The sequence below is a fragment of the Pholcus phalangioides genome, unplaced genomic scaffold (assembly GCF_987345545.1).
Source record: "Pholcus phalangioides strain wild (caught in Gottingen) unplaced genomic scaffold, Ppha-v1.0 ptg000010l_1, whole genome shotgun sequence".
Lineage (NCBI taxonomy): Eukaryota > Metazoa > Arthropoda > Arachnida > Araneae > Pholcidae > Pholcus > Pholcus phalangioides.
The window spans coordinates 33455064-33478863 of NW_028301603.1; the positions used below are offsets into that span (position 1 = coordinate 33455064).

Here is a 23800-nt window from a genome sequence, read left to right on the forward strand (position 1 = left end):
CCAATATTCTTATTGGTTGGTTTTTTTTGTTTTTTCTTCAGTTTTTTAAAAGATCTTTTATCAAACATTTATAGTGTAGTTCGGCTTCACAAAGATTTTTTCGCATCTTAAAATTCTGCACAAAAATAAATATAAAAGGGATTTTCAAGAAAAAATGTTGGGATTTTTCATTAATAAAAGGAAAACTGTATGGATATTTCTTGCTCCTTTGCAAAAATTTGACATCGTGCAAGCTATTGCTCTGATTAGCGCCAACCAATATGTTGAATTAAAAAGTCTCGCCACGGACCGCAACAGGCCTACAATGTTAAAAATCGTCAATCATTGCAACTCACTCATAGTTCGAAAAATAGATGACAGCATTATAACCAGCATTACACAAAAACAAACTTTACGTTATGTTCACAACATGGACACACACATTCCAACATATACCAATTTGTTAGAAGTTCTGCAGAGGAATATGGATGAAGTGCATGTGTGGTTTAGTAGCAGTAAGTTCAATTACCTGTCATTATTACTCTCAAATCAAATCATGCCCGGGAGCACGTCATACAGACTTAAAGGGATATACGAGACATCTCGCCAATTTCAGATTTCTTGCCATCCATCCAATTTTACATGTTGAAAGGCTGAATTCAGGCAGGTTGTTTAGCTTTACCCTCTGAAAATGAAATTTTATCTTTTTTGTGATTTGAAGGAATGGCGACAATTTACATCAAATTTGTGATGTCATTTTGAGGATAAAAAACGAAGTAAAAGTTTTTTCTGGGTGAATTTTTTATTAATATTTTTTCCTCTAATGTACGGATTTTTTATAATCATAGTCGAAATTCGGGAGATATAAAAATTTTTCAGGAGTCCGGGAGACTTGGCAGCTTCGCACATGATAAAGACTGCATTCAGAAATTTCTTTCGAAGGGGAACGAGACTAATGACTGATCTCAGGAAGGGGGCAAAGATAGAATGATTTAACTGTGTTATTCTATGCATATGTCATTTTCTCACATTATGGATGGTGGGTGAGGGAATCAAGTCGTCGTCGTCCCCTCTTGCTATGGCTGTACATGTGATAATACAATAAAAACTAAATTTTGCTTTACAGATACTCTTGCTAGCTAGTGTTCTATCAATGGACTCCATTTTGTGATATTGCAAATTACACAGCCGGTATATATATAATGATAAATTTCTTAATACTCATAACTGAATACTTTAATTTTTTCCCCCTGCTTGCTAGGTACTTGAACTGGAGCTTAGATGCAAACTCTGGAATTCGTAAGCAGGATGGAACCTTTGTATTCCGATCTATAGGAGGAAAGCTGTATGGAAGAGATTTGACATTCAATTATATTCGAGACAAGTGGAACAAAATAATTGCAAGGTAAGATTGAAGAGTTCTTTTTATCACTAGGATTTTCCATCCTCTAATATAGCGGACCCTGTTACACCAAAAAAAGTGTCCATTTTATTTTTGTTGCATAACGATTACTAAATATATTCGTATAGGCTTTTTAAACAGGACCTGCAATTTAAGGTCAATTTTGAATAAGAGAAATCCATTAATGTTTTGACAAGAAGCTGACCTACTGAGCCAAAGATCCTCGTAATGTAACCAAATTTACCTATCAAAAGCAAATTTATGCACAGAAAAACTGTTTTACGCTCCCTGCAGTCACATCCTACGGGGGCGAAGTCCCCTTAACTCCATCTCACCATGTTCATGGTTGGAGGTGGCCACCTAAATCCTTCCGACTAGGAGTCCAGTACTACACATCTCAAAGAACAACACGAAAGAATTCATATTAAACCATGATAATATACAAAGAAAGCACATGTAGATGAAAGAGAAAAAATTTGTAGTAATGAGCTGGAATTGCACCAGTAACCTTCATATCAAGTCTGGTGCTCTCTCAACTGCCCCAAAAATGAATGTTAGTTTCTGCTCTAACTAAATACATCAATTCTATAATATGTAAAAAAGTCGCCAAGGGATGGTGATAGGGCAATTTAATCACTAGGGAGTTGGTAGCCCTTCTTTAACAAGGTTACCATAACACTCAGGAAGGGGAAATCTACTGAAATGATAGGAACTCTTTTTTTTCTTTCCGTCTACTATAAAAATCAAGAACAGGAAAACTGATTCGTAAAGCAATCTGTGGCTTTCTTTCTTATTTGATAACTTCCATGACCTTTTTCCCCATTTTGTGACTTTAACAGGACTTCGTGACTTCCACCATGATGGTAGACACCTTTTGTACAGAAGAAAATTCAGAGGAGGATGGGGGGATAACTAATATGCATTCAAAGAAAAAAAATTGCAATGAATTTCATAGACTAACAAATGTGACATTTCCGTTCAATAATGATGCCTTATCCATTTCACGGGCCATGAGATCTTTACTTAAGTACCTACTTCATGACTGGGATCAATGGTTGTCACCTCATGATTGTGAATTTTTAGAAGACTGAATACTTCCCGCCCAAAAAAAGTTTATGACCAATACATTCAGTAAATTAATAACTTTTTTCCTTAAATTAATATTTTCAACAAAAAAAATTAAGAAACTTCAAAGAGAAAAATAACCCACACGAAATGGTTACGACAGGGCAGTCTCAAGAGGATCATGGGCCCCTGGGCCAAGTTATTTTTCTGAGGCCTTATCTGGTAAATTCTAGAAAATTTCAACCGGATCTCATTTTTGTGAGGCCCCTCTTCTCTTGAAGCCCCCATGCTGTGTCCGGGTAGGCCCATGCGTTAAGACGGCACTGGGTTACGATAGCAAATCATTTTGACGAATTGATTAGAATTTTATCCACACTAGTCAATATACAGTTTCTGGGCGGATCCCCGATTCAAAGATAATTTTTGCTGGTCTGGTGTCAATCATTAAATCCAAATTTTTTTAAAGGATATAAGGTTTGATTGCATTTTTATTTGTTGAATGATTATCAAAATTTCATTGTTCGCAGGTATGGAAAATCGTCGTTTGGAATCAACAGTATGTTGAAATCTGTTACCTTCTCCTTAAACACACCATTCGAACTCTACCAGGTATGAAATGATGTTCCAATTATTATTTTAACAAACTGGAATAGCCTATGATTTATTGGATGACTCATGAATTAAAATTATATTTGAGTCATTAAACTTATGACTGGGATGAAAAGTTTTTACTACTGAATTTAAAGCAAAAGTAGCTGATCACCTTAGATTATTACATCTAGAGTATTTAGAGGGAATCGCTGATCAATTTATGATTGCGACACATGCTATTTACCATTTATACTCGTGTATGGGGTGGTTATAATTAAGCTGACACCACTCAGACCTATGTAGGGTCCATTCTGGTGGACGCATTTCATTGAAATTTGATATACAAAGTGGCCCAGCAGGTAATGCTTGAAATGAATTGAAAATTTTAAAAAAAGAAAGAAGAGTGATGAAAAGCTTTTAGTGTGATACAATACTGAAGCTACATAGTGGACAATTAATGATCAAGAGGTTTGAAGTGAATGCCTTCTTTAACAAGGGCAGCAGTGAGGCAGTTGTGGAATCTATTCATCACGTGCGAGCAGAGTTCTATATCAATCATGCCCACAGCAGTTGTAACAACATTTCTTGTTGTGAAACTCTTCCTGCTATGCTTGTTGAACTGCCTTGACATTTTCATGACATCTGGTCATTTGTAGTACATGAACACTCGAACATCTGCTGGAAGTTTATTCATTTTTGCTTGTGAAAATCACAACTGAGAAGCATGCTTAAACTTACTGCTCACTAATGAAACACGCATATAGAATTGCCTGCTCTAATGATCATGCACATCAAATTTGACCTCACCTGCTTGCACCTAGCACCATCTATTAGAGTTTTTTTCAATTATTACCCGATGAGCCACCATTTATGTCATTTTTTATGTTGTAGCATATCTACAGTAAAAACTGTATGAAGCGGAATGTCAATAGACTGAAATACTATTCTGTTTTTATAACAGTGTAAATAAAAGCACTAGTCACTGAGCAGACTATAGTTTGATTCCGTTTAAGACAAGTTTCCGTCTCATACAGTGTTTGTCTAAGACAAGTTTCACTGTACATGTTATATGGACTCGGGAAGTAGAAAACTACAATTAAAAAAACAATTTTTCATCTGGAGGTCAAAAACTGAACTATTTTTATTGAAGTTTTCTTCCCCCCCCCCCCCATAAATCCATACAACCTACACATCAAATACTTCCACCAGAACACATAGGTCTGAGCAGTGTCAGTTTAACCTCCCCTATATACACCTACTCCCTCCCCTTCTCACTGAGAACCACCGAAATTGGAAAAAATTTAAAACTCATTTCCCAAAAAATTACACACATTTTAGAGAAAAACTGTATTTCTAAGATTTTATAATGAAAAATAAAACTTTCAAGATCTTGTTCTTCCTACCATCTATTCTGCTGATATTTTACAAGACAGCAATAACACACTTTTTTATCTTACCAATAACTACAGCATATTCTCAAAAAGGCATGGGTGTACATAACATTTCAGTTAGCCAACCAGATATGCGAGATGGTTGCCATTCGTAGGCCCTTAACTCATGTAGCTATGGTGTTGTGTGGATTGATACTTTTTTTAAATGCCTATTGCGAGCTAACTTAGACACTGCTGAGAATGGAAGAGGGTGGCCTTGCAAAGCAATTGCCATCAATTGTATCCAACTTGTAGGAGTCTCAGTACATTGCTTGGCCTGGTGCCTTATAATGATGCAAAGATGGCTCGGTTTTCGTGGTCCAGGTGTAAGCGTGTTTGCAGGTCAGAATTAGTTCATCCATGCTATCTATAGGGAGTTGGTAAAACTTTCTGGTTAACTTATTTTCATACGAAGGTGTTTAACAGCTGGCTGATGCAAAGATGAACTTAGGAGAGAGAAATCCAATTGCCCTGGCAGGGAAATCGAACTTGCATCCTCTCACTTGTCATGTGAGCACCCTATATCACTAGACTACAAAGGCAATGAATATTTCAATCATTCAATAGAGCTAGCTCATTTGCACTGAACATGACCATACCATACCTAATTCAGGCCAAAGCTCACAACTGCTGACACTACCACCAGATGGTGACTTATCCAAGGAGGATGTCATTCTCTGCTATCCGTACAAAGGTTTTTAACAGCTTGCTGATACAAAGATGAATTTAGGGAAGAGAAAATTTAACTGCTCTTGCGGGGAATCTTCATCTTTGCATCAGCCAACTGCTAAAAACCTTAGTACAGATAGCAGAGAGCGATACCATCCTCGCATAAATTATTTTCCCCTCAAAAACTGGCCTATATATAAGATCAGCCTCACAATAAAGGAACAAATTTTTGAAAATACAAAAATCATACCATTTTATACTCGTGTATAAGCTGTTTTTTTTTTGGGGGGGGGGGATCAGCATATAACGGGTTCTTGAAGTTTTGATTTGGGAAAAGCATGAGTATATACAGTATTGTACTTAAATTTTAAGATAGACTGCAATCAAGCACAAAAATAAACATCCTATTCGGCATTGTTTTGATAATAACTTTGAGTGGTGAATTTCAGACGATTTTAATTCGAAGAGTCCATTGCATTAAAGCAGAAAATTTTATTGATATAATAACCAATTATTAATAAATTATCTGCAACCTCTATGTGAAAAATTTAAATCAGCAACAAATTTAGTGAAATTCTAACATAATTAATACTTGTAGCAATTTAACATAAATTTTAGGTTGAAAACTCATTTTTTTTACCTTGCAGCTGCGAGAATTTTTCAAGAAAAATAAGGATAATTTAGCGACAGCGAGAAGAGCATTCCAACAATCCATCGAAAATGTTGAAGCGAATGTAAGGTGGATGGACAACAACTACGAACAAGTAGCAAAGTGGCTGGAGTCGGTAGAATGACAGTGGAATTGAATGAGAGGAATGAAAAAAAAACTATTTTGGATTGTGTTGCCTACTATCATTAGTAGTTAAAGTACCAAAGGCCTCTGAAAAGTTGCAACAAAAATTGCTTCGTTCAATGTTCCAAGCATTTTATGGTTAATGAGAAACCTTAAATCTTATTTTTTTAATTTTGGAAGTTTAACGCTTGTAAATAAACTGAATTATCAAACTCAAAAAATCCAAAATGACTGCCTTACATGACGATCTGTTACGTCCATGTAAAACTGAACTTATACATACTGTAATATAAAAGTTGCTTCAAAAAACTATAAAAATCTTGTCTTATGCAATGTACAATTATTTCTCGGAATATGCACTACAGTGCATATTTTTCTAAAACTTAATTCCAGAGCTTCCAGATGTTTTTACACTGTGCGAGTATTAATTTAAACAAATATGATTAAAAGAAATTAGTTATCAACGATCATTAATTTATTGCAGCAAAATTGGAATCCTTTACCCTATCAGAAATTACTAACACAAAAAAGAACCGCTAATGATAAAGGTATGTTGCAAGGAGCAAAAAACAGAAATCCTGACACATTTCAACATCAGGGAATTAGCAGTCTGAAGTTTCTGCCAACTTTGGAGAATAAAAATATTCGGGAGGTTTTCGCACAGATCCAAATTCTGTTCAAAAATAAATGTAAAAAGGATCTTTTAAAACGTTTTAGGGATTTTTCATTAGTAAAAAGGAAATTTTAGGAATATTTTTCTGTTGCAAAAACTGTGACACTGTGCAAGTCATCGCCAATCAGTAGGTTAAAGTTCTTGGGTTAAATTACCTCCCAAAAATGAAATCTCGCAAACCAAAAAATCTCAGTCGGGCCCAAAGCAGGACATACACATAAAGCAGATATACATGCAATCGTGCCAATTTTGGATTTCGAAAGGCCAGATTAACGCTTGCCGAATTTTGTGTTTTCTTCCCAAAAATGAAATATTTTTTTTGTGATACAAAAATGTGACAATTTACACAACGCTTATGCAGCAGCAGTTTCTTGTTTTAGGTAAATTCCTTGAGAATAATTTTTTCCTCTAAATATACAGATTTTTTACAATCGGGTGAAATTCTGGAGATATAAGAATTCTCTGGGAGATGAAGTAGAAATTCGGAAGCCTCCTAGATAATTCGGGAGATTTGGCTACGTGTTTATAGTATCAATATCTTATTAATTTGAAACATATTTACTGACCATTTTATATAACTAAAATTCAAGAATATTCTGATCGACTTTTTAAATTGTGGAAAACCAATACCTTTGTGTTACACATGTAAGTTGAGTTTAACCGTAATGCAGCAGTACTTTGATTTGACTCAAAAAAATAGTTTCAATGTTATACAAACCAAATTCACCTACAGGGAGCTTATTCCGAGAAATTCAGTAATTTTTTTGTTTCTCCATTGCATATATATTTTTTCCCCCCTCAATGCAAGTGTGTAAAAAAAAAAAGTTCCATGCAAACGCACACTTTTGCCATTTCTATAAATTATAAGGGTTGAAAAAGCATGCATATCTTTGCAATTTATCATACTGAACGAGACAAGGAATGCAGCTTTAAACGGAACAAAGGACGGGCTAAAACAATTGTGATATGTGCTTGAAAATGAGCAAATTTATAATCTTTTCGTTACTTAAGTTTGTATATGAAACCATTGTATGAATGAACATTCTTTTGATAAATAATTATTAATTTATCCATTTGTATCATCTTCCATAATATCTGTGCTTTCCGATTATTTTTGCTGATTTCATGAACACCTGTTACGAACTGAAATTCAACAATTTTAAGTATTATGTAGAAAGAAACAAATCCGAAACTCAACAATATTCAATAATTACCCCCCCCCCCCCCACATCATACAAGCTAACATCATATTTATTTGTGCTTGGTATGTATTTCACTTCTCTTCATCAGTATTCGTATCTGAAATGTATAATGACTGCAAGATTTATCATGCATTGTTTATTTTTAATTATGCAATGAAGTTTTCATTAAAACATGTTGGTTTTTTGATACATTATTTTCTGTTATGAATCATTTATGTGTGTCGGTCATAATAAAAATACGCATTTCCAGAGATTTTCTATATTTAAAGAAATATATCAAACTCCCCTACACGGCCAGTTTTCCTCGGAATGGACAATAGGCTCCATATAGACATCATATAAAAATCACCCCCATTCCACGGCCACTTCCTTGTAAAAAAACAAGTTTTTGTGCATTTTTTTCTCCCTAGGGTATTCAGAGCTGGTAGTTCTTTTTGTATAATCTTTATACATCAGCATGAATACCTTTTCGGATCAATCAGATTTTCTGTTCATGTATGACACTATCATACATTGGGAACATTTGCAAATAGGATGGCAAAGGCTAATGTTATATGGTTGCTGGTGAGACAGTTTAAAAATTTGCTCCCGGGGTGACAGGGTAAACCAGACAAATATAATCTATGATCATTACTGAATAGGTAAAGGATTTGGAAGTTTTTCGACTTTGAGGATACTTTCTTCAGAGATTCAGTGGAACAACAGTGTGAGAGTAAAATAAATGTGATGAAAGAAAATGTACAGTACTTGCTATCAAGAAAGAACAGATATCAGATGATCTGGTATTTTAAGTTCTGCATAAGATAAAGTGAAACCTCGATATACATAAAGATACCGAACCAAGAAAAAATATCTTCATAGAGAAATTATCAAGTGTCAGCAAATTTATGCTACTGTTGGCAACTTTTCAAAATTGACATTTTCAGTATCGCCAAAAAATAGGCTTTGAGTATTTATTCGCTGCAAAATATTTTAATTGATTAGCTGATAAAAGAAATTGTTAGATGTGTAATTCTCCTGTAAAGGGGTTAATCAAGCAAAAAGTAACAATATCGAACACTTTCGGTGATTAGGTGTCCTTCGAAGAACCGAAACTAGTTAAAAAAATATACTGAAGGATATTTCGAGCGAAAAATAGAAGTTGTAGCGGTTTTTCAAAATCCTCCTAAAATATTGTTATAGAGGGGTTTATCCAGCACCTCCTAGAGATAGGCCTCTGCACTGTTTGCCATAAACGTCATTCAGACTGCCTAGTAAGTTTGCCACACATCTTATTTCGTTTCTTCCTTATTGGCTCATAAATACCACATAGTGATTGGATGTGGGGCATAGAAATCTCCAGTTCTGAGCCCGATCATTCCTTTTCCTCATAACGATGATACTGGCACAAGCATTTTTTCCCTGAATATTCTGAGGGAAAATGGACTACTTACTGACGTCACAAGCAGACTGCGGAGGCCTTCTATCTCTAGGAGGTGCTGGTTTATCACAGTAAAAGATACCGCTGTATTGAGAGAAGTTTAACATTACAGATTATAGGCTGTTCCAAACAATATTTGAAAAATAATGTTGTAGAGGGATTTATCGTTATATCGAGTATCATTGTAGCGAGGTTTCACTGTAAATGCATCTGTTTTGTGGGCATTGTAAGTAAATTGAGCATAAGGTTTTTTGTGACATTGAAAACTGTTATTTCACACGCCCCCTGAAATGTGCTTTTCCTGTCATACAACTTCTATTCGGCGGTCACCTCCGCAGACTGCCACTTTTTTGTGGAACGCTGAGTGGCTGTCTTAGAGGAGTTTCACACAGTACCTGCAAATTTTAAAAGTTTCATGGTTTAAAACTCCATAAAATGTAACAATATAGACCTAAATTACAAACTCCATACAGTAGAAACTGCTACCATAGTGTCTGAAAGGTTGAAGACCCCCCCCCCCCCCTGCTCTACAACAATATTTTTTTCTTGGTCCACAGAGTATTGCTATATCAAGGCTTCACTGTACAGCAAATAAGGTGGGATATGAAAGATCCGTAATTTTGAATGAATGGTGTAATTTGTCTAAAATGAGGAAAACTTTCCTCTTCTGACTAAAAAAATTCAATCTAGATTTTTCAATTATCACTCAAAAAAATTTTGACATCCTTCACACCTATCTGCAGCTTTCATAGTCCACAGATTCGAGTTTTCAGGTTCCAAACAGCAGGAAGTAGAACTACACCAAGGTATGAATGAGAATTTAAAAAAATATATATCGATAAAAAAAACAATGAAACAATTTCTGAAATACACAAGAAAAAATTTTAAAAAAATTGTTGAACTAGTCAACACATGGACAATTTCTAAAACTTCTGATAACACAGTACAAAACCCAGTCAACTTAAGCAGGATGTGCCAAGTGGGAAGAATTTCTCCCATAAAATTTAGTATGATTGTCATATACCCATGAATAATAAATTATCAAGTTATCTGCATGTTAAGTTATCTGTTTCCACTGCATTTCCAAGACAATAAAACAGAAAAAAAATACATTTCAATGGCACCAAAATAAGAAAGAAAAAATTTACTCAACTTCAGGAAACAAAATGGCATATTTACACTGAATCGTCATGAACAAATTTTCACAGTTCAAATAAATGCAATGACATCTAAGCGCAGCTGCTTCTTTGTAACTTTGATGATCGCTCTTGATTATAATCATATTTAATTTTTCATACTTCCAATGAGGTGGCAGGGGCATCTAGAAATAAGTTGCTACACAAATTGATTTAAATAAAAAAACATTAGTTCACGTTCAACAATTTTTTAAATTTTAATATATAATGTTAAGGTAAATGTAATAAATTGGTAATCATGCATAATTGCCAATTGTCTTGGTAAGTTTGATTGAATCGATCACTTTAACTGGCAATTACGTACGATTCCCAAATGAAGTTGAAAAGTTTCACAAATATGGAAGAAATCGTGAAATATCACTTTAATTCAGCAACTTATCGGTTTTGCTCATGTCTGATGCGTGCACCACATGCACATTACCATAAAAACTAAAATGAGTGTGAAGGTAAATAAAAAAATTTATCAGGCGTTGTTAATGTTGGCTACAATACATAAAATTAACACATACTCTATTGTTTCCAGTTCTTTTTGCCAAAAGATGCTTGATTCTTTGTCATCGTTTTGATCTTGAAGTAGCATTTCAACAGCTTCTTTCACAATCTATAATCAAGAGCACTAATTGTATTAATGATGAAACAGCGGCAGAAAACACACTTATTTCAGCATTCAAAACTGATCCAGAGTTTTTATATTGAACATACAGTACTACTTATTGGAATCACAGACAATGTTAACATTTGGGTATTATTATCACTTTTTACGAAGTATGAAATGAACCAATATGACATGGGAAAAAATTTGCTTATAGTTATCCATATATGTATATTATTTTGGTATATGGTTTTTTTTTCATTGAAAGTTTTTCTTTTTTGCACATTTTGAAGATAAGGATGAAGCAGACTTATTTCTCCCCCCCCCCCCACCATAAGTTGTCCTTATCAATCTGCAAGACTACGTAGGAGATCAAAAAGACTACCTTATTGACAAACTTTTTTGTACACAAGGCCCTATTTGGGTTGTAATTGCCTCCATGATCCATGTATGTGTAGCGATTCTTTTGCAATTTCTTTAAAGGCATGTGTAAGGTATAAATTCCTTTCCTTCAGTTCATGGTCAGAATCTTTCTACTGACCACAGTTCCTCACCCGGAAGACTTTCACAAGAGAATATCACATAGTAAAAATACCATATAAAACATTAGAACGTTCTATTCTATTTCCTCACAATTTCTAAATTAAAAAAAGGATTTCAGCTTAAAGGGAGAAAAAATCCTGTTCCAGATCAATTGAAAAAAACTCAGTTTCACATTTTGAAACCTGTTACATTGGAAAGAAAAACAGTTTTCCTGTGCTTCCAGTCTTGTTCAACTGAACGAGACGAATGGTCATTATACTTACAACCAGGATTTTTTTCGGATATACAGTAATTCAGGGCTCTCACTCAAAATATTAGAAAAAGTAGGACTAAACAGTAGGATGGGGAGGGTACCCCCCCCCCCAGACAACATAATCATATCATAATAAAAAAAAATCCTACAAAAATTTTTTAGATTATTTTTTTCATAGCACTATTTCAGTATCCTATAAAGATTAAGCAAAGCAAAATCACAGAAATGACTTGGTTACAAAAACAATTTTTGGCCAAAACAGATAATTCTTTTGTCTCTCCTCACAATATATACTACATTCTTTTTTGGAGTCTCTTTCGCAGTCAAGTCTCTCAACTCTCTTTGACAATGCACAAGAAATTATGAAGGCACATATGTTATTTAAGAATGATGCTCTTTTGAGACTACTTCAAAAGCACAGTGAAAAATGTGTAAATTACAAGGTTGACGTAAATAAGTCAAGGTGAACCAGATGGTTTTACTGCGTTGTCCATCCTTTTTTTTATGGGATTTTTTAAATATATTTTTTACATTTTACTGTTCAATGCCAGTGTAATCGTTTTTGACAATTGAAGCATTTTAATTTCTAGCTCTTTACTGAGCATTTTAAATATTGTTTATGCCTCTGCATGCCTTAAAAATACAGAAGACAACTGAATACTATTTGGTTGCATCAGAATCACTAAACCTAGAATAGGCCTGTGTCCAACTGCTTTGTAATGCAAACTGTTGTTTCACCCATACACAAAATGTGTAGTACAATTTTAAATGATGGATGCTAGTCATTTTACCAGGCAATGAAGTAGTAAATAAAAAACTATATTTTCCATCCAGACAGAAGTTTTTAATGACTACTTTCCTTGTTGAACCCTCAAACTAAGCAAATGAAAAATTAATAAACTAAATGGGCCACATACACCCCCCCCCCCGAAATAACCCGAAAAATAGTACAAACGAAGTAATACTTTGCTTTGGCAGAATCCTTAATTGCAATCAACTACATTTGTATTGACCATTCCCTGCTCAATTAAAATCAATTACAAAAATTTTTTGTTGATATGATTTGGTAAAAAAAGTAGGATGAGTGGGAGCCCTGAGTAATCTCTCACTTAGGGGTCATTCGAGTATTACGTCAGTATCGAGGGGAGGGGGGAGTTTTGGATTTGCTCACTTTTGATGACAAGGGGGGTTTAAAGGTTGCTTACGTCATCAACCACCCCTTTTTGAAGATATGAAATATTCTAAGCTGCTGACGAAATTTTCTTGGGGGGAGGGGGGGCAGTGTCTTGCTGACTTTTGCTGACAGGGGGGAGGGGGAGGGGGTCAAAAATGGCTGAAAATCTGCTTACGTAATACTTGAATGGCCCCTTATGCGTTGGTGCAGGGGGGAAAAAAGACACATAAATAAGAAAGACATTTAAGTGAATAGAATTATTTACCTACATATCTTTGACCAGGAGTGCAGAAAATCATATTATACCCGAAAACGTATAAATGAGAGACCACTGCAGTTATCAATTGGCTATTGTTATCAAAAACCCTGAGCCTGAATGTGATCCCATTAAAGAACATGCACTGTATGTATGTGATTATTTTGTGCATTCATTGTAAAATGGTTTTTCCAAGAGATCTGGATGATTTTTTTAAGAGGAATTGTTATGGGATTCCCTGGAAAATCTGAACCTTGATCATTTTTCTGTGTGTGTGTGACTTTTTTCTGACCAAAACTCCCCAAAGCAGGTGTTTTCAAACTGTGTGCTACGACACCCTGCCAACCTTTGCCATGGGGTGCTGTTCGCGGCACTCATGGTTGCACAGACAGACTCTTTGAATCAATTCTGGAGAACTGCAGATAAGCATTGATTAGGGAAAGGGACGCTGAGAGAAGAAAGTTTGAGAACCCCTGCCGTAAAGAAAGAAATATAATTAAAAAAATCTAAACCTTCCAAATGTTTTTTGTTTTGTTTTTTTCCTTCTTTCACAAGAATTTTTTTCTCAACTCTTTTGCCAAAAATTTTAAAATTTTTCTATTTTTCATTTCGCTAACTTCACAGTTGCTGGGAACCCTATGTTAGAGGTAATTGCATACAAATCCATGTCCGAACCAGGATCGGAACCCAGACCTACACAACCGAAGGCCAGTACACCAACCAGTCAACTGCCTCACAGCAATTCATTACTGATTCAAAAAGACATTATGATGCAGTGAAATCCATTGAAGACAGGCACTCTAAGGATGGCCACCTTTTGAAAGGGATACTTGCAAATTTTTATGAAATCAATGGTTGCAGAGCGGAATAATTTCATCATTTTAACCACTAAAGAATCATACAGAGCGTTCATAAATGCTTTTGAAAGAAAATGAAGGGATGATAGTATCCATTGGGGTAAACAATATTTACAATGGAACTGAAAAGCAATACAATGTCAGAAAAGCAAAACAGAAACACATCTAATGAACAAAAGTCCTCACTTCTGATGCTATTTCTGCTCTGCAGGAGAAGCAGCACCTCAAGAAGCATGTGAAAGTTTTGTTGAACGCGACAACAGTAGGCTCTATAGAAGATCTCGTTAAAAGAATCCTTGTTGCAGCAAACAAGATCAATACAATATCAAGAGTCTATGAGAAAGTATGCGTGTCTTTAAGTAGCCGAGGTGAACTGCGCAACAACACCCTTGAACGTCATTTTGAGCATTTCCTTTGAGTCTTCCACTGATCTGCACGAGATTAGGCAACTTATGCGAACTTTTGAGTCTTTTTTCTACTGTTGAAACTTCAACACGGACAATTTACACTTTCATGACACTCTGAGCAGATTATGACCATAAGTTATATTGTTCATCTTGATGGGTACTAACACCTCTCTAATTTTTTTTCTGAACAGTTTATGAGCATGTTTGTGTTTTTAAAAACTCATACACTATACGAGTGATATTCTCACTCATAAATTATCAAAACTGTTAAAATGCATTTCACATAATGGTGATGTGAAATGGTTGCTGTGTACAAAGCTAATGCTGTGTGAGACAAAGATCGCTGGCTTAAAAGACTTGGGCTGCTCACCATTACATTTAATTCGCTACACTACGAGCTATATAGTGTATATAAATCGGTATGCCAGAGGTAAAAGGCATCATGTCACAAAAGGGAAATTTTAAAGGAAACCCAGTAAAGATTTCTTTTAGTATGTCTTTCTAAGAAGCTCGCTTGTTTTATAAAGTGAATATCTCTGTTATTTACTGAAACAGGATATAGTGTCCTATACTTATGTGTTGTGTAACTAAAATACTAGTGTTATCCCAATATTGACAAAAACAGACATAGTGCCTTTTACCTCTGGCATACAGATATATGTATGTAACTTTCTCATCCCATGCTATATCGAAATCTTACCTTTGCGGGTATGCCAGCCAGATAAGCTACATTGAAACCATAACTTTTAGGGCATATGCCTTCCTTGAACTTATACAAGAAAGTGATGCTTTCCAGAACTGGGGAAGTTTGATCGTCTTCAACCATACATGCCTAAACAGAATAGAAACTTCTTGTTAATTGCAATTAATTACAATTATTCTTATGCTTACACACATATATGGTATTCAACGTCCGACCAACGGCCACTTTAGACACAGAATCAAAAAAAAAATATGCTGAGAAAAATAATTTTCTCCCCCAAACTCTGTGGGGGGAAAATATGTATGTTTTCTTTTTCTGGGTAGAAATGCTAGATGGGTAAATTGAAGGCAGTAGCGAGGGAGAAAGAGACACTTAAGATTACCGTGATCTATAATTGTGCCGCAGGCCACTGAAGTGATCTTTAAATGCACCATAAGTCACTCAAGTGATCTTCAAATGTGCACACTGATGTTATCACACTGAAATGTGGTCACTGATGTTATCTGAGAATGTGTGGCTTAGTTCATGCTTAGTGGCTGTTGTTGTGAAGTTTTACTGTAATTTTTTTTTTTAAATTGTTCCAAAATTTCTTCGAACGACCGTCATGTGTAGTGAAATATTTGGTGACACTTTTGTCCATCGATAGAAATGAGCTTATCACGTTTAAATAGGGTAATTTTGTAATTAGTTTTTGTCTTTTTGTATGAAGGAAGTGTCAAAATTACTTGGCAGGTGAGCAACTGGGTGTTCTTATCCACATACTTCAAATAGTATAATTTTGAACTCAACATATTGAACTGTGACCAAACCATTCTTCAAAAATGGGAGGTATGTTTCCAAATAGTTCTAAGGTGTCTCTGAGATCATGTACATCTGGGTAGCTAAGTCTGAGTATATGACTGTATTATGATTTAAAGATATTGAATCAAACCTTATCTTCTTACCATATGACCAAAGCCAACATTGGAATGAGATTTAAAACCATTGACCAAATTGTGATAGTGAGTAGAAAATAGGGTCCGGCAATCTATGTGGCTTGCTAGCTGATTCACAACACTTATGGCTATTGCCACCCCATCATGAGTTGATGTTCCTCTTCCTAAAATAACAAACAAAATTTTTTAGAACACATTGGAAATTATTCTGTTCATGAGAAACTTGTGAAAGTTTGCCAAAAACACAAAAGCAAACATTAGAATTTTAAATAAAAATTATAAATTTTTTTTATATTCTGCAAAAAAAAATTATTCATAAATCTGATCTGAATTAATTTAGCATCAGAGAAATTTGAAAAATCAAAAAAAAATATCCAATGCATATGTCATTTCTAAGAAAAAAAATAGCCTTACATAGGCCTACCCAATAAACAAAGATTTTGAGACTTTAGCGTGTTTGACTGCTATAAAAATGCAAACACATGCACACTTCTTTTGCCCCTTTAATTCAAAGTAATTAAAAGTTTTAATAAAAGCTTTATCTAAACAAAATCAGGCCTGTCATGGGGGGGGGGCAATGCCCCATCCCGGCTTTTGAAAATACACTAAAATGGTGTATATATATATGCACATACATTGAGTACATGTTCTTTGCCCCCCCCCCCAGAAAAAGTTGAAATGATGGCCCTGAACAAAATGATTGATATATGAAATTCAGTGAACTGAAAGTTAAAAAAAAATGTATAGAGTGTCTCACCCAATTCATCAATCAACACCAATGAATGTTTCGTAGCATGTTGAAGCACACAGGCAGTTTCGCTAAGCTCCACGTAGAAAGTACTTTCTCCTATAATTACAAAATTCTTAAAATTTACACATTTATTTATATATAATTATACACAAGATATAAAAAAAATGTATATATACATGTTTATGCACATAAGTTGGGCATACTCATATGTGCCGCAAGGAGATAACGTATGGGAAAAATATTTCCACAAGCTAATATATGCTATATGCACAGCATCTTTTCATGATACTCGTATTTTCCACGAATTTAACGTTCATGTAGTTTTGGCAACCAAGTGCTTACAAGAGAATGTTTTCTAAACTCTTAGTATATCAATACAGTCAACAATGCTTACATTAATGTAGCATCAATATGACCATGAGTTACTCCAATTATTCTATTATAATGACTGATACGATAAGTCTTTAAATGTTTCGGTATTCACCCCATGTTATTTTCCACCCAAATTCTCTTAAGAAGTTTTTTTTTTCTCAAACTTCTAATATCCTATCAATACATTTTTTTTTCATAGAATGATGAGGGTAGTTGAAAGCCAGTCATCTGAGTACTTTTAGCATTAGCACATGAGGTTATAAGGTCTATAGATGTCATGCACAGAGATTACTTGAAAATAATAGAATATATTTTGTTAATATTTTTGGTATTTTTAAAATTACTTTGTTAATATAGAAACTAATGTAGTGTGTGCTGCATCCAATGTAAGTATTCTATAAGCTCTAGAATCACATTTTTAAAAAAGTGTGTGCTGCAGTGTTCATTCGGAAAATTTTCAAAGTTATCTTTGTATCATATTTGTTTGAATAGAGTTGTCTGACATAACGAATATCCAGTCATATATTGCTATTTCTCGGAATGAATCTTTCTCACACTAAGAGTATCGCAAATAATACTTGAAGAATGAACTATACGAATGAAAAGATTACTTCAAATAATACAACTCGAGTCTGCTAGTATACAAAACTCAAGTTGGATATTAATAGTAGAAATAATATTTACACTAGTAAACACAAAAAAAAATTACTGCTCTCATAAAATGAATCTTTGAAACGTTTAGACCAGGGATGCTTAACCAAACATTCCCATGTAATGTTTAATAAGCTTAATTAATAAGCTCTTTGATGAGAAAATAACTTGCTATTTTTATATTGAATAATATTCTGAAAAAGAAATTTAAGTCTCATTGCGGTCTGTGGAATGCTAAGGATTAAGAACCCCTGCTTCAGACTAATCTATGTGTATATTTAAAAAAATGTGATTGTATTACAGTAAAACCTGTCTTTTACGATACTTTAGGGACCTAGATAAAGTATTGTTATAGAAAGGTCATCATTCTAGAGTGTTTGAATATTTGCACTATTTCCTACTGAATAGGAATTTCATTAGGACCAAAGAAAATATTGTTATAGGATGGTTTGTTATCCACCTGTTATACACAGGTTTCTCTGTATATGAACAGAAAACTAGAAAAAGTACAGCTAAAGCTGCAAAGTTCTCCCACACGTCAACAAAAAAACTGAATTCTTTTCACAAAATTTGTCACTGAGGTTTTCTTACCTGCCGCAATACAATCATTAGCTCCAAGTCTAGTGAAGATTCTGTCAACTGCAGTGAATATGCATTTTTCAGCGGGTACATAAGAACCCTGCAAACACCATTCACAAAATCATATACTCTGTACATTGACACTCAGACAAGTGATAGCAGCAGAATAAATGAAAAAATTTATATAATCAGCAGATAAGATACAATATTTTAACAGCACACTAGAATGATTTTTATGAAATTTAAATTAACTGAAATCTGTTAATATGGTATTTTTTCAGAATTGGAAAAACATTTTTCAAACAGCAAAACAATTATGTGAGATCACAGATTGTCAAACTATTTTGTGAAGACTTTATCTTTACTATGAAACTAACAATAATAACCAGCACACTACCAGTGATATCACAAGTGTTACAAGTTGCAAAAATCAAATTGTGAGGAAAAGTATATTTTTAAAAATGTATCGATTTGCAAGCATGAAACATAAGAGAAACAGCTTATTTGATACAGAAGGTCTGTGGTATGAGTGGAACAATCAGTTTTGAATAAATCGGAGCTGAATATGCTGTTACTCTATTTGTCTAGTAAGCATGTTTATTGATGTTTGTACAAGTAAAAATATTTGAAGGGTGTGCAGGGGGTTAACGAAGTCTGAATTTCAATTTCAATTTGAATTGAAATTGAAATTGAATTGAAATAGATTTGATACAAACAAAATCTGCAATCATTAGATAGTTGATAATAGCGATCCAAGACACCAGATTTTTATGATATCATTATGATAAATTAATCTTAAAAGTAGAAATAAAAATGAAGATATCTAATTACCATCTGAGCCATGATAACCAGCAACCCCACTTGTCTCATTAATGTAGACTTTCCACCCATATTGGGACCAGTGACCACCACAACTTTGCCACCACTATTTAGATTCTCTTCATTGACATCCTATAAAATTGAAAAATCACAATATCAAAAAAAATACAAAATCACAATCAAAAATATTTGTGATACAAAATCACAATCAAAAATATTTCTTTCATTCCCTTTCTTTTATAGAAATAAGCAAAAGCACAAAAAATACAGTAAAATACTCTTATAACGACAGCACACAATTATGAGAAAAATTGTCGTTTATAATGGACTTCTTGCTATAAGTGAATTTCCATTTTTTTTTTCTCCACCAGGCTATTAAAATGTAGAGAATTGCTACATTATTGCATGAAAACGTCTTTTAGATTGTTTTGGTTCAATATTATAACGATTGAACAGAACTCTAGTCATGAAATTGATTTTTGGTCTCACAGCAGTTAATTCTCTAACATTTTTGCATAGAATTTCAAAGCAATTTAGTCGACCAGCTAAACAATTAAAAGTCTCAATTATTATATCACTGTTCGATTCTATGGTGACATACTATTTCGACTCATCAACATTTTATACCAAATCCGAAATTTTTTCAGCACGATTTTTTCTGTCATTAAGAAAAAACTTCCAACTTTTAAGTTCTGTGGTCTCAGTCACTGGGAGAGACAAAGGCCGAAAAAAATTATCACATATCCTATGTGAGCAAGTCCAAAATAGGAAGGAGTTGAAAAATTTTACTTTTCTGTGTCCATTTTTTGTTCAAAGTGCCTCAGAGTAATTTTCTAAGGAGCATGTTTCCCTTATAAGAGTCATCATGTTCAATTCTTGAAGAGAGAGAGGGAAAAACGGGCATTTTTGGGAATTCTTTTGGCAATATAGCAGATGCTTCCTATATCCTATTTTATTCCTAATTTTCACCTCGCTATAACCTCAAGTATTTTTTACATCTTTAACATTAGAGATATGACATTCACTTGCAAATCATACGCTGTAGCGAGATTCTCGTTATAAGCTGTACTCGTTATAACAGACTTTTACTTTATAGACATCAAATTAGAATTGCACTTCCGTGTGTATATATATGTCGTGTTTTACCAATAAAAACTGAGATAACTATTGGTGAAATGCAAATCTGCTATAGTGAAAAACACAATCCAGTCAAACATTTTAGTCCTTGAACATTTTGATCACCTCAAATCCATTTATGTTTTAAAAAATTAATATTTTATTGCAAACATTGAAAAATAATTCATTCAATTGGATTTTTCAACTCTCCACAAAAAAAAAGAGTGTTGAGATAAAACAAACCGAAATTGTACTAGGAAAAAATAAATCTGGTTAAATTATTTCCTGTACAGTTCATTTTATTAAATTCAATTATTTAAATTTCTTAAATCAAATATGATAACCCATCAGTATAAGTGGTAATTTTTATTTTTTGCAAAACATAATTGTAATCATAAAGCTTTGCAAAGTACTGAAATAATTTACCAATTGAAAGGTCGGGGTGGGGAACGGTTTCAGTCCATAAAGGAAAATATTTCAGGAGACAAAAAATAAAGTTTTTCCTTAGAAATCTGATATAGCTTTCTGCACATGTCACTAATTCCTTTTCTATTGCACTTGTGGTAGACTCTGCTCATTTTTCCATCTGCACGCTGTGACTAAAAACATTGTCCCCCCACCCCATATCTTTCTTCCTTTATTAAAGTGGACTGAAAGCATTTTTTGCTTCTGGTATTTTATGTGGTTGAAAGAGACAGTTCTGATTTATACAAAACTGAAAAATATTAATTTCAATTTTTTTTGGACTGAAACCATTTTTCCCAGACCCTTCAATTATTATATTAGTAGTATATATTTAAGACATTCATTAGACTATTACTTGAAAGAAAAAAAAAAGACGCAAAACATACCAGTCGAGAACCAAGATACACACTATTCGGAATGTATTCATCACCAGTAAATGATTTCAACAAGATTGGATGTTTACCATCAATAATTTTGAGGAATGGCTATAAGAGAACACATATTGATTTACTTATTCTTAAATCACGTGCATTATGCAATGAAAATAACAAACTGTAACTATACTACTTGCAATAATAAGTGAACACAGGCTCTTCGAAGGGAGGGGGAAGCAAATCACAGAAAGTGTGTGTAATGAACGGGTGGTGGTGGTTATCAATAATCTACACCCTTTCGCCTATGCCACTAATACAGTTTTAGTGGGGGGGAGAGAAAATTCTCTATGTATCCACCTATGCTTTGGATGTGATCAATGATGACATGAATGAAGATATTCATTAACTTTGTTTCAATCACTGAGTCAAATCGAATTTCGAATTTTTGGTTACTAGAGTAAGTGAGAGTAATATGGCCATGCTAAGTTTCAGTCAGTTTTGCTGAGGACTAACTATCATAAATTCTGAAAAACATATAATGTAAAAAAATACTTTGAAGAGTAGTTAAAAGAAAAAAATAATGATCCACTGCATATCCATGATGGAAAACGAAAAAAAATTTTTTTCAAAGAGTCTAGCTCTTGGCCATATTCCCAATAAGTGAAGATAATGTAGGCAATGAAGTCCTCAACATGCATATCTCAACAAATTAACAGGAATTTTCATTAAAACTTATTAATTTCAAAAAGCAAACTTTTAATTGAAAATTAAATTAAAAAAAAAATATATATATATATACACACACACACACACACACACTCTTCGACCAGAAAATAAATTTCATAAGCTTTAACTAAATTGAAATAATGAATTAAAAATTCAATTTTTTTTTTTACTTTTTAATGGAATTAAGGGACATTTTGGAGAGAGAAATCCTTTTCTCTCCTTCTTAATGAATAGAAACTGGGGATGGAGTTCAGGGTTTAGAGACCTGGTCGCATGAAATTTCTAACAAAAAAAAATTATATTTGCACACGCGCAGTGAAAATAGCATACCTGGCCATAAAACCAACCTATGAAATACAAATATTCTAAAAAAACCTACACGACAGACAGGATTTTATGCAGATTGAAATCACACTGAATGCAACTGAAAAAGCATTAAAATCTACAAGTCACGATGAATGAACTAAAATTATGGAATAATGGAACCTGGGAAGAAATACAAATCTATATTGTAAGAAAAATAACATGATTTTCCAAATGACACTTCTGGCTGAATATGGCAAACTAATGAGAAACTGGGCATCCCAAAGCAAAAAAAATTAGGTCATATGTCCAAACAAATAGCTACACAGAATAAGAACAGATTTCAAATTCTGATTAAAAAAAAATACAGAAAATCGTCCATAAGGCCATCAGACATCTTATTTTGGTTACTAACTTCAATTAGCAAACCATTGGTAAAACAAAAATGAGATTTAAAAAATAAGAAGAAAACAACTTTTTTAAAAATACTCATAGGAATTACTGTTTATAACTATAATTATGTTACGCCAAATCATGTCAGCCTCAATGACTAACTCCAATTCAACAAGTTCCTCAATTTAATGAATTTTTTTCTAAAAAATTCTGACGAAAATAAAGGTCAAACCCCTATTTAATAAATAAAAATTCTCAATATAATTTTTTTTTTCTTATTTCTCATCCCTCAAAACCACAATTCAGAGATATGACTTCCCTGGATTTGACCTTCAGCTCTTCTTTATAGACTAATACTGTAAAACATTGTGCTGCTCATGTTTAGATTTCAGTGAAGAAATAAAGTTACTTCAAGTTTGTGCTCTTTCTTGGCAAACAAAGAATAGCAAGTCATCTAAACAGAGAGCGTTTTTTGGTTAGCCAAAAAATGACAATTTCGGTAGAATGTGATAAAAATGTTGGACGTACCAAACAAACTTCCATCAAGCAATTTTCAAATGCATCCTGATTTTATTCTGAAGTTAATAAATATTTTTTTTCAACTGTTGTAAGAAATGAATTGTAACAGTAATTTGACCCTGATTTAATGATTTCCATGATTTAACTAATAAAATTGTCAGTTTCTTCTGATTTGTTAAAATGGTATGCTTAAAAAAAAAAAAAGAGTAGGAGAACGTTTTAAAAATTACAAAAAAGTTTTAGTTCTACAAATGTAGAATCTAACTGCTTTAAAGTTTCGTGGGGAGCTGAAAATAATGGTGCACAGCATAATATATATATATATATATATATATATATATATATATTTTTTTTTTTTTTTCCAAATTATATTCTCATTGATACCTCAGCATCATTGGAAATTGGTTCAACTGTAGGTCTACACATAGTAACTTGACTTGATTTCTTATACTGCATCATGTTTATCAACACATCCAAAACCGCCAGACATTGAATTGCTGATTTCCACAATTGGTATCTGAAAAAATGTCAAATTTTACTTCTTTTCATTCTTCAAAATTCACTTACATAATATGATATACTTTGTTTCATA

The 23800-nt window shown here is 33.5% G+C and overlaps 2 protein-coding genes across 2 annotated transcripts in view; one reads left to right on the forward strand and one right to left on the reverse strand.

Annotated features, from left to right (window-relative positions):
• Positions 1 to 6068, forward strand: part of LOC149081318 (aminopeptidase N-like) — a 69943-nt gene extending 63875 nt beyond the window's left edge. Inside the window, 3 exon segments of the mRNA XM_089238152.1 lie at positions 1241 to 1384; positions 2974 to 3055; positions 5784 to 6068. Of these exon segments, the coding sequence (XP_089094278.1) occupies positions 1241 to 1384; positions 2974 to 3055; positions 5784 to 5930 (373 nt within the window). The 3' untranslated portion in view covers positions 5931 to 6068.
• Positions 6069 to 10353: 4285 nt separating this feature from the next.
• Positions 10354 to 23800, reverse strand: part of Msh6 (DNA mismatch repair protein Msh6) — a 55553-nt gene continuing 42106 nt past the window's right edge. The window contains exons 21-29 of the mRNA XM_089238153.1: positions 23593 to 23725; positions 21280 to 21378; positions 19325 to 19444; positions 18506 to 18593; positions 16898 to 16987; positions 16150 to 16304; positions 15203 to 15334; positions 10930 to 11021; positions 10354 to 10559 (exon numbers count right to left, since the gene is read on the reverse strand). Coding sequence (XP_089094279.1) covers positions 10517 to 10559; positions 10930 to 11021; positions 15203 to 15334; positions 16150 to 16304; positions 16898 to 16987; positions 18506 to 18593; positions 19325 to 19444; positions 21280 to 21378; positions 23593 to 23725 — 952 coding nt within the window. The 3' untranslated portion in view covers positions 10354 to 10516. The remainder of the gene's footprint in view (positions 10560 to 10929; positions 11022 to 15202; positions 15335 to 16149; positions 16305 to 16897; positions 16988 to 18505; positions 18594 to 19324; positions 19445 to 21279; positions 21379 to 23592; positions 23726 to 23800) is intronic.